Source organism: Chrysemys picta, chromosome 7 (assembly GCF_011386835.1).
Source record: "Chrysemys picta bellii isolate R12L10 chromosome 7, ASM1138683v2, whole genome shotgun sequence".
Taxonomy (NCBI): domain Eukaryota; kingdom Metazoa; phylum Chordata; order Testudines; family Emydidae; genus Chrysemys; species Chrysemys picta.
Window position 1 is genome coordinate 83,368,064 of NC_088797.1, and position 17,579 is coordinate 83,385,642.

A 17,579-nucleotide genomic window follows, 5' to 3' on the forward strand; every position below is an offset into this window, starting at 1 on the left:
AGGTGAACTTTTTTTTTGACTGAAAAAACAGAGATTCAGGTTGGCTGAAACATTTCATTAATCTGTGTCACTTCTGGGTAATTGCTTTGGTCGGAAAAAGCATGTGGAAAAAAGTGTTAAAATAGTTCATTTTGATATTTTCCAAATAAAACATTTCAAATGTTTGGGCTAGATGTACAGGGGGACTTAGCTCCCATTAATAAAAATGAGGAGGAGCTACTGGCACATGCCCTATCCCCCAATGCTTAACAGCCCAGTGATTAGAGCACTCAGCTCAGACATAGGAGACCTAGATTCAAACCCTGCCTCCCCCCCCTCCCATAGTATAGTGCATTGCTGAACAGCTATTTGACAATAAGCTTCTTTCCAGTGTTTTTGAGGCTATACCTGCATGGCTGGAGTGAGTGTTTTTACACATCTGAAGTGAAGATTTAACTTTGAAAGACTGAGTTAATAATGGGATCTGGCAGGGTTTTGCAGATAAGAAGAACTACCTTTTAAAATATTCTCTCTCTAATTACATGCTTGAAATGGTTCCTGTGGAGCTGATCTGCAGAGCTTCTGCTTTGATGTTGAAAAGAACTCTGAATTAGTGTCCTTGTTCATTTACATCTTCCAATTATATTTTGATCAACAATTCCTTCTCTCATTTTAGTACTGAAATCCCATGTAATCAGAAGCACGTTGTTCTTTGGCATAATATCAATGAGCTCCTGGAGTTTGCTAAAGAACACTCTACATTTCCTCATGTTGGCTGCTATGGTTACTGCATATGCTTGAATAAGTCAAATTTACTAAAGCTCCTTATAGGTAGACTGAAATAAGCCTGGCATTGAATGGACTCTCTCTCATTAGGAATGCAAATGCATCCTTACTCAAAATAAATGTCATGCTTTACTCTTGGTTTGGCAGCATACACCAATAAATGTCTCTTGGGGAGGGGGAAGTGTCGGCTGACAATCCAGTGAACCTTTAAAAAGCTTCTCACATCACTCTTTGCATGGTGGAGCTCATGAAGTCCAGATGTCCTATTTCATGACAATCTTTTCTTGATCTCCTGAGCTTTTGTCAGGACTTTGTTGTTGCTGCTTACCGGTGACCATTCAAATGCAGTTGAGTCTACTGCTAGTGATGTCTATTTTTCATAAGCGTGCACACACACATGCTCTTTGTTATAAAAGGAATTTCATTATAAGTGACAGATGGTGTAATAAAGGGCCTACAAATTTATCCTAATTGTGAGCTCAACTCTAAAAAGGGAGTAAATCCATAAGATGTCAGAACAACAAAAAATATCAATATGAAAAGATGCGAGAGAGAGAGAGAGAGACAGACAGGTCGAATTAGCCCAAACAAAAAGGCCCACTAATATAAATTCAGGGACTGTTTTAAGATCATGCTTGGTAAACAATAAAAGTGTGGAACCAGAAATCAGAATTCATGTGCTTGAAATTAGGCTGATTAGGAGACAAAAATAATGAGAGGATGGACTATTCTGTCCAACACTCCCTTCGGGTGTTCTTAATAGGAAAAGACTTTGGGGACAAATTAGCAGAAGCAGCAGCTGTCTGCTAACAATGCCTGCAGTGAGCTTTACCATCCGGGCTGCTACCGCCCTGGTCTCTTGGGACTCCAGATCGTCTTCATCCTCCTCTTGAGAGTAGTCCTACCCAGTCTGGGCCTGAACACAAATGACACTACCACTGCCACCTCCCGCAGCTCCAGCTAAATCCCAAATACTACATGAGATGTGAGATTTCATCTCCCTCCCACCCCAGTGTCTCTTCTTCCTTCCCCCACCTCATGTATTTTCTTTCCTAGCTCTCTCCTTTTGCCTTCTGTTTCATAAGAGTCAGGTTAGTCAGCCCAGACTGCATATTTTGCCACACTGCTGTGAGCCTGTGACTGGAGACATAGGTGCTGGAACTAGGGGTGCTGCCACAGCCCCTGGCTTCAAGTGGTTCCCATCATAAGAGGCTTTTACAGTTTGGTTCAATGGCTCTCAGCACCTTCATTGTAAAAACCATTCCAGCAGCCCTGACTGGAGAGGCAACTACAAACAATGCCCTAAATAGCCCAATGCCAATACAAGTTTGCCAGGATTTGGAGCAGCTGAAAAACACAGGCCCAGCATGGGAGGTTGCCAATGAGAGTCAACGTCAGAGACAAAAACTGCTCTATCTATCCTTATTCTTTTCTCCCCCTTTTGTGTGTGTTTGTCTTGTTTTCTCTTTTAGGAAACAAGATCAGACTTAAGAGCAACTGCAACAGCTCCAGCCCATCTCAATTGTATCTTCTCCCCACCTCCAAAAAAAGGACAGTTATTATCATTTAAGAGACGTTACATAAGGGGCTTTTTCCCTTCTAAAAACTTTTTCCAACTAAAGGGAAAGGGAACAAGGCTGTTAAAATGAAAGCTTTACTTAATACTTGGCAAACTTAACTGTTTTTCCTTTTTTTGTCTCTCTAAAAAAGGTTGAAAAGGATTTTTAATGGTGTTTGCCATCATACTAAGCAGACTGAGGACTCTGTATGCCAAGCCCCAAACCTCGTTTAAAATGCTTTAATGCTGGACAATTACAGGGTAATGATAACCCCTTTGGCTCTTTTGGCCCATATATTCCATCTAAGTTAATGCAACAGCTACATTCCAACAGACATCATCTTCACTAGTTCAGCAGAGCTAAAAAATGTCTGCTCTGGCCCCATCACCACAAGTGGCGTTAATACAACCATCTCTTCACTTCCACAGCAATGTCTCTTTTCCTCCCTGTAGCAAAGCGATGACTCGCCACACAGCACCTCCTGCTGGTGCTCCTATGAATTAGCTCAACTTCAGCCTGGAGCGCCCTCTGCAGGCCAGTGACTCACCTATCTCAGGCCTCGTGTCTTGCCTGGACCCCAGTGCCCTTTACCTCGGGGTTCTGCCCCAGTAGTACCCCACACTCTGGGTCTCCCTTCCCCAGGGAACCCCCAACTCTCTATCCCCATCTTGCCTCAGTGGCTACGTCCAGTCATCCTCTAGCCCCCACTCACTGGGGAAGACTTCAGTCTATAAACCACTCATCACTGGCAAGGCGGGTTTGGACCAGCTGCCTCTACCTAACCCCAGTACCTTTCTTTAGGCCTTGCATAAAGCCTGCAGCCTGGGGGTTTACCAGGCTGGAGCTCCCCAGATCCCTTGCCCTATTCCCTAGAACTACTCCAGTTCAGGTACCCTTTTTCCCAGGCAGCCAGTTCCTTCTCTCTCCACACCTAGAGAGAGACTGACAGCCCCTGGCTCAAAGCCCTTTTATAGGGCCAGCTGTGGCCTGATTGGGGTGTGGCCCCAGCTGTGGTTGCTTCCCCAATCAGCCTAGCCTTTTCTCTCAGGATGAGGGTAACTGCCCCGCTACACTCCCGTTGTCCAATGGCATTGGCAAAGCACAGCAGCATTTAATACTGACCAGGTAAGTGCCGAGTACTGCTAAGGACAGTAAAATTGGCTTGCACTTGACAACAAAATCCATTATAGGTGGAGTGAAAGCACAGTGAACCACACACAGTAAGATAGGACTTTCATTACGTTTATAATCAGTTTCATATCTGAAGCTACAGCAGCACGGACACAACCCTACAAGATCCCGAGTACCTCAACACCCACAGATGCCAAGTAAGTGATATGCTACCAATATTTTTAAAGGGGCTCACAAAAACTTTCTACTTTAAACTTTAATAAACCCTATATGAGGGCTCAGAATTTGTTTCCCAGTTTCTCCTTAACTGATAGAGGAGGAAAAAAAGACATCATTCCTTGGCAAACAAACTTATTAAGTGGATTTTATTTGGAATGTTTATATTTTGTTTCTGAAACACAGACTGAGCATATTGATAGTATAGCTCAGTGTACATCTAGAGCCATTTACAATGAGATTTGTGCAGCGAAGTAGTTCTGGGGTAGGGTGACCAGATGTTCCATTTTTAAAGGGACAGTCTCATTTTTGGGGACTTTTTCTTATATAGGTGCCTATTACTCCCCACCCCGTTTTTTCACAGTTGCTATCTGGTAACCCTATTCTGGGGAAAACCTGCTGTTTGAGTTCATTCATTTGGGTTCATATCCTGTTCATTCCAAAGGCAAAAGTTTTCTTTTCTAGAGTATTTTTAAGAGCTTCTCCGATAAGTTATTTTGGTAAGTATATCTTTTGTCACTATACTTAAATGGGCTGAAGCTATCAGATGGAAAGAAGTTAATCTAAAATTCCTTTCAATTTGTTGGTGACAAAGTTTCAAAAGGGATTACCAGGATGATGCGACAGTCCCCCCTTCAGCAGATTAGTGAACAAGGCTAAGGAGTTTGCACAACTGAACTCCTATCTGGAATCCACTCATTCAGACATTGCTGAGTGTATAGTCCCAACTTGTTTAACTTTGGGCTGACCCAGAAGAAACACTATTTTTTCTATGCTGATTTTCTTTTTAAAAATGTTTAATTTTTTGAGAGACTTCATACTTGTTCTGTGTACAATGGATGGTTCCGACCTTTTTGAATTATACTTGTGTCTATTCAAATAACCCAGAATCAAAGCACCAGCATAGACTGGAACTGTGCAAATCTGGATCTGAACTTTGTGGCAATAGTACCTTGTTTAGCTGTAAATTCTTGTGAATGTTCCACGGTGTCCCAATTGCTCAATAATGTTATTAATGAATAGTCAAGGTATAAATGAAGAGACTTACCCGAATCACCATTACTGAACATCTGATGTCATGAATTGTATCATAGACCTTCTTTGAGATGTCCACAAACTGATTGTCATCAAACTGATGCATTGTGTTCCTGCTTAAGCTCTCCAGTGCAATATTGACTTGAGTAACAAACTCTGGAATCACTGTAAAATTTAAAAAGTTATATTAAATGAAAAAAACAAAGAGGGAATCAGTTTGTGGAATGAAGACTTTTAAAATATAGTTACAATGTAAAAACAATAAAATGACTATCAATGGAAACGATTTTTGTCATTTGTGGCTTTGGTGTTTGGGTGGGGACAGAGAGGAGAAAGAAGATTTAAATTTTTCCAGTGAAAAACTCAAAACATTTTGGCAAAATTGAATTTTCTCTACAGAAAATTTAAATTTAGCAAAAACTGCAATTTTCCATCAAAAACACATTTTTTGATAGACAATTCCTGAGCAACTCTAGATATAACCTAAGGAATGGGAGACCTTCCAACTTTCTGATACTTCTTCATTCTGGCATGTGAGCAAAACACGTGTTGGTTGATTTGCTTATTCTTTTTCTGAAAAAAAAAAAAAATCAATGGAAAGCCAAACTCCACCTGTGTTTAATGAGCGTGTATAAAGAACCACTTGAGAGCAACATTACCTGGGTTTTAACTGCTAAATAATCTGAGGTAAATAAGTCCTGAAGTATATGATCAGTCATTACATACCATGTTGATTGGTACTGTATATTACTCTGCCTCAGTAACAACTTCATGATCTAACCCCCACAACCCCTCATTTTTCATGGGGCTTTCAAAACATGTTAATAGCTAGAAAATAGATCTTCAAATCTGCACTTTAATTATAGCAGCCTTACTGCTTCAGAGATCACTCATGCTCCCAGTGAAGATGATAGCTGTTTCTTTATGGCCTGATTTTCAGAAGTAGTGAACACCTATAGCTCCACATAAAGTCAATGGGAGTTGCAGGGCTTAGCCATACCTTAAAATCAGGTCCTTTGTCTGCATTTTATAAGGGAATACCATTGACTTCCAAAAACAAGGATGTTCAGAACTTTTTATTCCCATCTGATCCTTCCTGAATTAAACCTACCAGAAGACTTTGTGTAAAGCACAAGTTTCTTCAAATGCATTTTAAGTAAAAGATCAGACAGGTTAGTTACTCATACAACTTTTAAAGAAACTCTAATCTGTACAAGCTATAGTAATGATGAGTCAATCAGTGTAGCATTCTATGCAATTTTTCAAGGTTCACATAATAGTCTGTGTGAATGCTTTTAAAACATTATTTCATGCTGTACTTGCCGTAGAGTCAAGGACAGTAAGAAAAGATTATGTTCAACCCACTTGATAACAGTGGTAACTAGGCCATTCATAGAAAAGGCAGTCTTAATATTAATCAAACACATGAAAAAACCCATCAAACTGACTTTTCACCAAACTTCTATACAGAGGAGTGTCACTCCAAATAAATAAAAAACTTTCCTTTCCCACTCCTCACCTTTCCCTGAAACTGACAGCAAGATATGAAGGTGGTTTTCACCAGTGATCAGATTTAATAGCTAATCGAGTGCTCAGCTTTAATTTAACACAACCTCAAACTTGTATTTTTAAAAAAGGAATCGAAATGGCTTGTCATAATTTAAGAACAGAAATTGATAGTTTCAGTTAGCCAAAGTTATAGAAAGCTGCTTATGGGTTGGTAAATAAAATAATGGGAAGTAGGGTTATTTTGAACTAAATAGTCATCTGATACATTAATTATGTGAAGTTCAATACTCAGCTCCATCACTCAGAACAGAGCAGTACAAAGGTAATGTAAAAGGTTTCAGGGAGCTCCAGGCGTCTACTGGTACAGTAGGAATTTCTAGGATGTTTTCAGGGGCCTGCCTGTGGCAGCATTCCCCTTAGTTACTATATGTGTATCTCCTTTACTGCAGCACTATGGAGTCATTTAACTCCCCTTAACTCTGTCTGGTGCATTTTCAATGACTGATAACGGTCTACTGCTCACAGCCCAGTTTCAGAAAGAACAGGCTATCCAATCTTGCTTACATGCTGCCTCCCACCTTCACAGACTGTACCCGTTCCTGTTCTCCCCGCTTGTTTGCTCTGTCCAGCTTCTAAACACTCTGTGTTCCCTCAACATCCCCTGCTCGGTTTTCCAACTTGTTGGGAGTAGAAAAGGAATATGATCCTGACTGACTGACTGCCACATTGATCTTCTGGAATAGGGCATTCATCACAACTATGGAAGGTGAAGGTAAATGATGCTCATTATAGTGATAGATTCACTCCTGTCAGCAAAGAGATCACTTAGCCAGGAAGGGGATTTTAAACCAATGTTTAACTTTGAACATATCCTTTCTCACGTAAGAAGGGCTTGTGTTCCCTCATAAACAGTGGAGTGGACAAAAATTGACTAACATTCTATTCCCTCAAATTGTACTCGGAACCAATACAGAAAAACCCTCTTCCATCCTTTCACTGAATTATCCACTTCCTTCCTTATCCCACAAGAGTACAAGGGAATGTTGTGCTTTAACTGGACATGCCAGTACCCCAGACAGTTTAGTAATAACTTGCCTGATTTGACTGTCCCTCCAACATCACTGAAGGCCAGCTACTAAAGTAACTCATTCATCTCCTTCTAGGCTCTCCAGGGGGTGACACACATTAATAACACTGTTATCTAATGGAATGATAATATGAACGAGTCTCAAATTTAGTTATATCTGACTTAAGTCATTTGAGGCTTGTAAGATTTCCTGTGCAAAAAAAAAAAGAAAGAAAGGAAAAACAAAAACTTACAATAATAGAGGCAAATCTGAGAGGAACACATTTATTGTGAGATCGGTCAATTGTAAATCTCTGCAGTAATAACTGGGACCAAGGTATTCTGGTATTTGATGTGGGTTATCATAAAGCTGTCAAATAATACTATATTGTGCCGGTATCTAGATCTGTCTTCTGACCAGGGCCGGCTCCAGGCACCAGCTTGCCAAGCAGGTGCTTGGGGCGGCCACTCAGGAGAGGGGCGCACGTCCAGCTATTCGGCGGCAATTCGGCAGATGGTCCCTCACTCCCGCTCAGAGCAAAGGACCTCCCGCCGAATTGCCGCCGCAGATTGTGATCACGATCGCGGCTTTTTTTTTTTTTTTTGCGTCGCTTGGGGCGGCAAAAACCCAAGAGCCGGCCCTGCTTCTGACTGCATCATTCCCTCAGATGAATGATTAGAATACTTTGGCCTGATCCTATGAGTTTCCAAATAACTAACCCCACAAGTAAGGGGTTGAGACTTCTTAACTTGGTGGATCTTAAGTATCCACATCAGGGAAAAGAAAACACTGTCCTGCAATGAAGTCAAGTGAGTCCTCTATGCTGCTCATTCACCCACTGCTGCCAATGGCTGAGTCCCCTTGTGTCTGCACAGTAGTAGCCAGAGAGGGAACCCAATGGGAGCTAATATTGCTACATATAGCCTCACCTTCTGTTTTCCTCTGACATACCAGTTGGGTTATTCAACTGCAGAAAGGGGTTTGCCTCAGAACCACAACTTTGAAAAACTCTGGCAAGGAGGACAACTTCCAGCACTAACCCCACCTTCATTGTGCCCAAGGCAGACAGTTTGGATCCCAGAATTTCCCACATATAGGGTGAGTCCTCACTGGGAAAAAAAAGTGTTTTCTTAACTTGGGTAAGCTTACTCAGGTTAAAATAGCAGTGAAGATGTGGCAACTTGTCTTTTAACTCAGGTTAGCATATCGAAAGCCCGTAGGGGAGCCTGGGGTTGAAACTGACTGCTAACCCAAGTTAAAAGATGAGTTACCTCGTCTCCGCTGCTATTTTTACCAGAGTTAGTGAATGTGGTGTAGCTAATCACAGTTAAAAACACACTTTTTTGTAGTGAAGTCATACCCACAGAAGAGAAGGGATGACACTGCAGACCTGGCACTCACCACACCACACTCAGAGGACACAGAGATTAGCTCAGAATCTTTTCTATCTACAGAAGGGGTGGGGAAGATATGGTCCTGCAACTGTTGACCAACTTAAATGTCTTTAAAAAAAGCTAGCATGTTCTGTAAAGATTTACAGTCATGAATAGATGAATAAAACACTTTATATAAACCACTCCAGCAAGTTTTATAACCTAAAATTATTCTATACCTCAAGTATCGGAGGGGTAGCTGTGTTAATCTGTATCCACAAAAACAACGAGGAGTTCAGTGGCACCTTAAAGACAGATTTATTTGGGCATAAGCTTTCATGGGTAAAAAAACCCACTTCTGCATGGAGTGAAAATTACAGATATAGGCATAAATATATTGGCACATGAAGAGAAGGGAGTTACCTTACAAGTGGAGAACCAGTGCTGACAAGGCCAATTCAGTCAAGGTGGATGTGGTAAACTCCCAATAATTGATAAGGAGGTATCACTACTGTCCAGTTTGGCCAACGTACATGGCAGAGGGACATTGCTGCCACATGATGGCATATATCATATTAGTAGATGTGCAGGTGAATGAGCCCCTGATGGTGTGGCTGATGTTGTTGGGTCCTCTGACAGTGTCGCTAGAGTAGATATGGGGACAGAGTAGGCAATAGGGTTTCATAGAATCATAGAATACCAGGGTTGGAAGGGATCTCAGGAGATCATCTAATCCAACCCCCTGCTCAAAGCAGGCCCAATCCCCAACTAAATCAAATCAATTTTTTACAGCGATTGGTTGCTGGGTTAGTGTTTCTGTGGTGTGGTGTGTAGTTGCTGGTGAGTATTTGCTTCAGGGTGGGGGGGCTGTTTGTAAGCGAGGACTGGCCTGCCTCCTAAGGTCTGTGAGAGTGAGGGATCGTTTTCCAGGATAGGTTGTAGATCGTTGATGATGTGCTGGAGAGGTTTTAGCAGGGGGCTGTACGTGATGGCCAGCGGTGTTCTGTTATTTTCCTTGTTGGGCCTGTCCTATAGTAGGTGACTTCTGGGGACCCGTCTTGCTTTGTCAATCTGTTTCCTCACTTCCCCAGGTATGTACCGTAGATTTAAGAATGCTCGATAAAGATCTTGTAGGTGTTTGTCTGTCTGAGGGATTGGAGCAAATACGGTTGTATCTTAGGGCTTGGCTGTAGACCAGAGATCAGCACCTTTTGGCACGCGGCCCATCAGGGAAATCCACTGATGGGCTGAGACAGTTTGTTTACCTGCAGCGTCTGCAGGTTCGGCCGAGGAATGTGCTGGCTGCCGCTTCCCGCAGCCCCCATTCGCCTGGAATGGTGAACTGTGGCCAGTGGGAGCTGCAATCGTCCGAACCTGCGGACACTGCAGGTAAACAAACCGTCCCGGCCCGCCAGTGGATTTCCCTGATGGGCCGTGTGCCAAACGTTGCTGATCACTGCTGTAGACAATGGATTGAGTGATGTATCCCAGATGGAAGCTGTAGGCATGTAGGTAAGTATAGTGGTCAGTAGGTTTCCAGTATAGGGTGGTGTTTGTGACCGTCACTTATTTGCACTGTAGAAGTGGATCTCTTGTGTGGACTGGTCCAGGCTGAGGTTGATGGTGGGTGGAAATTGTTGAAATCCAGGTAGAATTCTTCAAGGGCCTCCTTCCTGTGGGTCCATATGATGAAGATGTCATCAGTGTAACACAAGTAGAGGAGGGGCACTAGGGGACAAGAGCTGAGGAAGAGTTGTTCTAAGTCAGCCATAAAAATGTTGGCATACTGTGGGGCCATGCAGGTACCCATAGCAGTGCTGCTGACTTGAAAGTATACGTTGTCCCCAAATCTGAAACGGTTGTGGATGAGGACAAAGTCACAAAGCTCAGCCTATGTAGATTTGTTCCCATGTTGCAGCAGGGAGTTTGTTGAGTAGATGGTGTAGTTTCTTTTGGTACTCCTCGGTGGGACTGGAGGATAGTGGCCTATAGAATGTGGTGTTGGGGAGTTGCCTGGCAGCGTCCTGTTCATAATCCAACCTGTTCATGATGATTACATCAATTATTAGGAGTGGACCACATCCATTCTGACTGAATTGGCCTTGTCAACACTGGTGTCATAAACAGACAGTTAAGGGTTAATGCCTCTTTTACCTGTAAAGGGTTAAGAAGTTCACATAGCCTAGCTGACACCTGACCAGAGGAACCAATGGGGGGACCAAATGTTTCAACCAGGAAGGAGGGAAGAGTCCTTTGTTCAGTCAGTTCATTAAGTTAAGAGAAAAGATCCAGGAATCAGCCTTCTATCAGGGTAGTGAGTATTAGAGAAGGAATAAATTAGCTTATGTTTATTTTCTTTTGTGACTTGTCTTTTTGCATAAGAGGGAGATTTCAAATGGGTTTTTCTTTTGTGTAACTTTAAGGTTTTGCCCGGGGGGGGACTTCTCTGTGTTTTGAATCTGTTGTCTGTGAGAATAGCTTGCATGCTAATCTTCCAGAAGTTTTCTTTTCACCTTTCTTTCTTTAATTAAAAGTCTTCTTTTAAGAACCTGATTGATTTTTCCTTGTTTTAAGATCCCAGGGGGTTGGATCTGGATTCACCAGGAACTGGTGGGGGAAAGGGAATTTAAACTCAAATCCTGCCAGGAAAGAGGGGGATGATTAATTTCTCCTTGTTTTAAAATCCAAGGGTTTGGATTGGTGTTCACCAGGAAATTGGTGGAGAAGTCTCTCAAGGGTACCCAGGAAAGGGTTATAGTACTTGGGAGGGAGATATTTTGGGGAGAAGACAGAGTTTCCAAATGACTGAAACGATTTGGTGATGGCAGCATACAAATCTACACTGGTAATTAAGCTTAGGGGTTCTCATGCAGGTCCCCACATCTGTACTCTAAAGTTCAGAGTGGGGGTGAAACCTATGATAACTGGTTCTGCACTTGTAAGGTAACTCCCTTCTCTTCATGTGCCAATATATTTATGCCTGTATCTATAATTTTCACTCCATGCATCTGAAGAAGTGGTATTTTTTACCCATGAAAGCTTGTGCCCAAATAAATCTGTTAGTCTTCTACAACTCCTCCTCGTTGTTTTTCTATATCTCAGATACATTTGAGCGAGGACCATGAAGTAATGTCTGCTCCATTCCTTTTTTATTTAGCAGTCTCAAAACACATCCATTCATAAACCAATTAGTCATTTAGCTGCTATTCACTGATTATGCAAAAGATTTCCCTGTCTAAACAAGCCAAATTGCTGAAGTTCCTATAGTCACAGTTAAATAATGGAATCCCCAATATTCTGCATTTTCAGTAAGGCTGGAACTAACAAAGAACAACAAGTGCTAAGTTTTATCATGCTGTAACAGGGTGCTGGCCAAAAGGCACTGACTCAGCCCCTGTTAGCTCAGAGCCTGCTAGCTCAGCTCCCAGTAAGGGGAAGTGATTGGAGCTGACAGGCTGAGGCTGAATAAAACCTTAAAAGAGAAACACCTGAGAAACACCTTGATGGGGAAAGGCCTATAAAGCTAGCAGGAAGGAAGCAGGAGGAGAGGAACAGGAAAGTGAGGAGTGAGGGCCTGTTGCTCCCAGCTAGCTGTAAGAGTAAGCTGTTCCCTAAAGGGCTACCTGCCTGATAGCGAACTGTATAAAGCTGTATGTAAGTGGTGGTGGGAAAATACAAGGAAATAAAAGGGCACTGGTGTTTGAAAGAGTGGTCTCCCGCGAATTTGTGCCGTGAGCAACGAAGGGCACGTCTACACGTGCAATAATGTTAAAATCTAAAAATCCAATGTTGGGATGGATTTTTCTATTCCAGTTTTTAAATATACTATATTTGAGCAGGGGATTGGACTAGATGACCTCCTGAGGTCTCTTCCAACCCTAATATTCTATGATTGTAAGATATGAACGAAGTGTATGACAAAATTCGCCAAGTTCATTTATCCATTTAGCCAATACAGTAGTAAACAAAAAGGGGTCAATGGGTATTTCACACTTGACTTCCTTAGACCTAGGGCACCTGAAACCCAATCAGACACAACTAATGTCCCAGAAATAGTAGCAAAATGCACCATTAGTTAAACTACATTTTAAACAGTTTTCAGGCTGAAAAATTGCCAGCTGCAAAATTCCAAACTGAAAGCACAGGGCCAGAGGACTGAAACCTCTAGACAAACATTGATATTGGTTTCCCTTAAGTCAGCTAGGATGAAAACCGATGGAATTGAGCTATGATCCAGCCAAGTTTTAAAAAAATAAGAGAGAAAAGCTAGACCCACCCCCAAGCGGGCTGATTTACAAAAATATTGAACACCCAGCAGCTCCTAATGCAGTGTTATAACCCCCTTTCTGTCAAAATAAATCTTATAAGCATATGTTTTACAGCTTCCAAGGACAGAAAGGGAGATTGTGACCACTTAGTCTGACCTCCTGTTTATAACACAAGCCACCAAACTTCCCCAAAATAATTCCTTTATGCGCTAGAGCATAACAGATAAATCTGAGCCTTGTGAGATCCTTAACTAATAATGTGATGGGAGCATCCACAAAATATATAACAGTTGAGGAAATAGCACCATTTTGGTCAGATATGTGGACTTACTTCAGTGCAAGGTGAGGATGCCCAGCACCAATCTCACCAGTTTAAGCCCTAGATGACCAAAGAGAGAGAGTGGAAATGACAAAGCCAGGTTCTTAGGTCCTTGTAATTTATCATCAACAAGGTAAATATCTAGAGAATAATTTCTGACCTCATAACTGCTTGTTTCAGCCATTCTGAGCAACTTCAGGGTAGGTCGTGGAGGATGGACTGTTCACACCAGTTATGTCTGAAATACCTACATTGTATGGAGATAGGAGTGTGGCGTGGACAGGATCAGCATGACAAAGTGTCAAGTGGTGGAGTTCTATACAGAGATGGCACTGAAGATGGCTTTGATGAATAAATGTTTTCAGTCTTACACGTCAAGGCTAACTTCTCTGGGATTAACCAAGGTCATTTTTTTTAAATATAAGCAATGCAGTTCTGTGTTAAAGTATATATATATATATATATATATGTATTTATTTTTAAACATTTTCTTGAATATTTCTGCATAATTGTTCCAGGTTTGTCGTGTTTAATACCATTGTGCTTGGGGAGAAAGGGCTTTTGTGTGATACCCAACTTGGTTAATTTGTGGTGACATTGTATTATCAAACATTCCACCAGCTGGTGGTCCTGGAGCTGGGAGTTGGGGAGGGAATCAAATCAGCCCACCACACTGCAGAGGGTGATACCACTGAAATTATGATTTTGTAGATTTTACAAATCAAATGACATGGCCCTTAGTTTTATATCACTCACTTGCCTGCAGAATGAGATTTTACTACATTGTTCTTCCAGACTAATTGTTATAATTTGTGGTATCTCAAAGAGCTCAGTCTTCAAATAGTTCAATCTATTTAGCTAAGCAAAGGTTAAGGGGTGACTTGACTACAGCCTATAAGTATCTACATGAGGAATAAATATTTAATAATGGACTCTTCAGTGTGGCAGAGAAAGGTATAACACGATCCAATGACTGAAAGTAAGTTGGAGCTAGACAAACTCAGACTGGAAATAAGGTGTAAATGTTTAATGGCAACTAATTAACCACTGGAACATTTTACCAAAGGTCCTGGTGGATTCTCCATCACTGACATTTTTAAAATCAAAACTAGATTTTCAAAAAGATGCTCTAGGAATTATTTTGGAACAGTTCTACAGCCTGTGTTATACAGGAGGTCTGACTAGACAATCACAATGGTTTCTTCTGGCCTTGGAATCTACTCTTTATTGAATCTCAACTTTTATTATTCTTGTCTTTGTGCTTTTACTTTTCTCTGTTCATATCAGCACTTGGGGTTTGTTTGGTATGTATTAAGATAGAATTTTAATTAGTATTTTTAATGTCTTTCTCCACTCTGCACATGAGTAAGATTCACTAGCACTACATTCATGTGGTAGTTCCATTCTGGATAACACTTTCCATTACATTACCCCCTTTCAAGTTAGCTGAACTGTTGCAGCTTTCCAGTTCCACCAAAATATTAAAATGTTCATTTTTATTACAAAAAATATTAGTTACTCTTGGTTTATAATCTTGATTTTAGTTTTCCATGGAGAATTACACTAGCTGTGATTTAAAAAAAGAAAGACCAGCATTTGTTAGTCATTACATATGGAATGATAACTGAGATGCTACAGTTTTCCCTTTTGTCAGGGCAGAAAATAAGTCTGGTAATTGTGCACTACCAGTATGATTTGGGGAATGAATTTTATGAATGTATTCTGTATGTCATTTTATGGTATGTTAAAAGAATAGCCTTCCAAACTAAGACATCTGCATTGGCCAACTCATTGGATTTGAAATACAATGGGGGTATTCTGGCACAGACTTGAGCGGCAGGCTATTTATAATGGAATCAACAAATAGTTCATACACCTTCATTAGATGTGTTAAAAAATAGACCAAAATAAAATTAGTGCAGAGGAACACAATCATGGCATCTTATGCCATTCAGTTCAACCCTGTGCAAGCAGTCCTTTCAAACCCTAATCATCTTTCTTTTTTTTTTTGGTAACTAACCCATGCAATACAATAAATAAAAAAGGATTAAATAGTTCCTAAATTTTCTTACACTGTGGTATAGACACTTCATTTCAAGCTTGCTAATATTTATGTAATTAAATGTCACTTAACATTTTATCACCTTATATCAAACGGCTTGTGAGGACTTACATAAGTAAGAACTAGAAGTTTTGTCATTGTGTGCCTTTGATATCTCTTCTACATCTTAAAATATTATTGTTCATATTTAATTACAGATTCTGTAATAACAATGGAATGGTTACCATCAGGAAGGCTGATTACTATGGTTTTTTTTTTTTAATAAAAGCTGTGAAGGCATAAAATACTTGCTTCATCTTCATCTGCATTCTTAAACAAGGCGCAGAGTGTGACATGAAAGATCACAAAACATCCTATTTTTTTTCCCATTCTTGATTATTTAGAAGAACAAGAACTATAAATGATTTTTGTAGGATTAATTTAGCATCTTATGCTAAAGTTTCGGTGTATGGAAAGCTTAACCTAACAGAAACAATTAAACTGTGTACAAACAATCAAGGTCACTTGTACTTTCTGGCATGGCAGACAAATTATGCAACAAGTTCCCCATAGTTATGCAGTAAGACACAGCAGAGAAAAAGATCACTTCTTACCACCTCTTCCTATTGTTTGCTACCAAAAAATGTCTCCTCTCTCCTTTTCAGACATACACTAGCCCAACACAGATTATAAGACATCTGCTCCCCAGACTGCTATAGCTTGGATGAGATGTAAGATTCCATAATTCCCTACTGTATCTGTGGCAGCAGAAATTGTTTGTGGAGGTGGATGGTGGTAGTTGTAGGTCTCTTGACAGCAGGGCTGTGAAAGGGCTGATTTGGGTCCACCACCCCTAGGGGAAAACAACTCAGTGTTCCTCCCACCAGGTTTTATTAATGTTTACCTTCCCTCTCTTCCCCATTCTTAACTTTTCCCACTCTGAACATAACCTCTCTCTGAGAGTTTTTCTTCATACTAAAAACATTATGCTCTAGTTTCACTTTAAATTATAATTTATTCTAAAAAGTCGAGACGTGATGAGAATATCAAGGTTCTTGCTATGCCTATTAGGGAGCAATTAGCAAACTACAGAACTACGAGGAAGCCTAAAGAAGATGGGGATGAGAAGAAATGATGATTGGTGAGAGAGACAGCTGATGGGTGGAATCAGCTGTCATTGGCTTTTGGAGAGATGGAAGTAGACAAAGTTGAGCGTTGTTAGGAGGACTTGGTTTGTTAGAACCTAGAATCTTCTGCCAAGTGGGAATTTAAAACTGATTTCTATCCCAAACCTATATTTTCAAATTTGTTATATCAAAGTCGTGCATAGTTTTGGAAGCAAATTCACAGAAGACAGGACAATGAATTCAAAATGTAAAATTTTAGAAGATTTACACTTCTGCCCAACTTCTCCACATCATTCAAATCAGTTTGGTCAAAATGTTGTAATTGGCAATGTTCCAAAAAAGCATGTAAATTGGTGACAGTGTTTTGATATACAAGGACTGATGCAAAACAGTGGTAGGCCACACTAGTTAGCGCACTGAAGATTTGATTATTGTATTCTTGTGTTTTACTTAGATTTGTGTGTATTCTATTTTAAACAATGACTGCCTTATTATGATTGTGACATACACATTTTGAGACGTGAATCACATAGTATGCATTTTGCATTTCAGTTCATAAAACCCTCCTGACATTTCTTTTTATTTTTCCCTTTTTAATCTCCTCCCAGCCCCCCAGAAATAAAGAAATCTTTTCCAGTTGGGGTAAATGAGAATATCTCTTTCCTGAGAGTTGAGTCTGTAGGCTCCACAGAAGGGATGGCTGCAACTGGGAACTCTTAAGATTAAACCTGAGTTCTAGGTTTCATTCTATTCTTGTAGCTGCCAGCATTTTCTTTAGACTACTCTAGCCTCCTATGAAGCAAGCCAAGTAACTGGCCACTTACAAGGAGCAAAAGCGATTTATGCAGGAGGATAACAAAAGAAAGAATTATACAGCCATTTGCACAGACCTATATCACCAAAAGACTGATCTAATCGCCACTGCAGTGAATAGGAGCCTTTCCATTGACATCAATGGGAGCTGAATCAGATCTCTAATACACAACCCTATGCACATAGTATTTTAACGCTCACACCTAGAATTCTGTCATGAGTGATATGTAGTTCAGGTAAGTACCATGAATCATTATAACTAAAATCGATTACCTTTCTTTTGTAACTTTAAACTGATTGTGCATTGTTATGTAACCCAGGAAAGGGCTTCACTCTTCTGATGATTGTTAGTGGGA

General features: G+C 40.7%; 1 protein-coding gene across 15 annotated transcripts in view; it reads right to left on the reverse strand.

The window, feature by feature from the left end:
- Nucleotides 1-17,579, reverse strand: part of CTNNA3 (catenin alpha 3) — a 939,042-nt gene that overhangs the window by 158,859 nt on the left and 762,604 nt on the right. For 13 of the 15 annotated variants that reach the window (XM_065553430.1, XM_065553429.1, XM_065553433.1 and 10 more), the window contains one exon: nucleotides 4,720-4,871. The exons of 1 other annotated variant lie outside the window; for it this stretch is intronic. In XM_065553430.1, coding sequence (XP_065409502.1) covers nucleotides 4,720-4,871 — 152 coding nt within the window. Of the gene's footprint in view, nucleotides 1-4,719; nucleotides 4,872-7,454; nucleotides 7,493-17,579 lie in introns of those variants that run through there. One more of the 15 variants, XM_065553435.1, reaches the window with a different exon arrangement.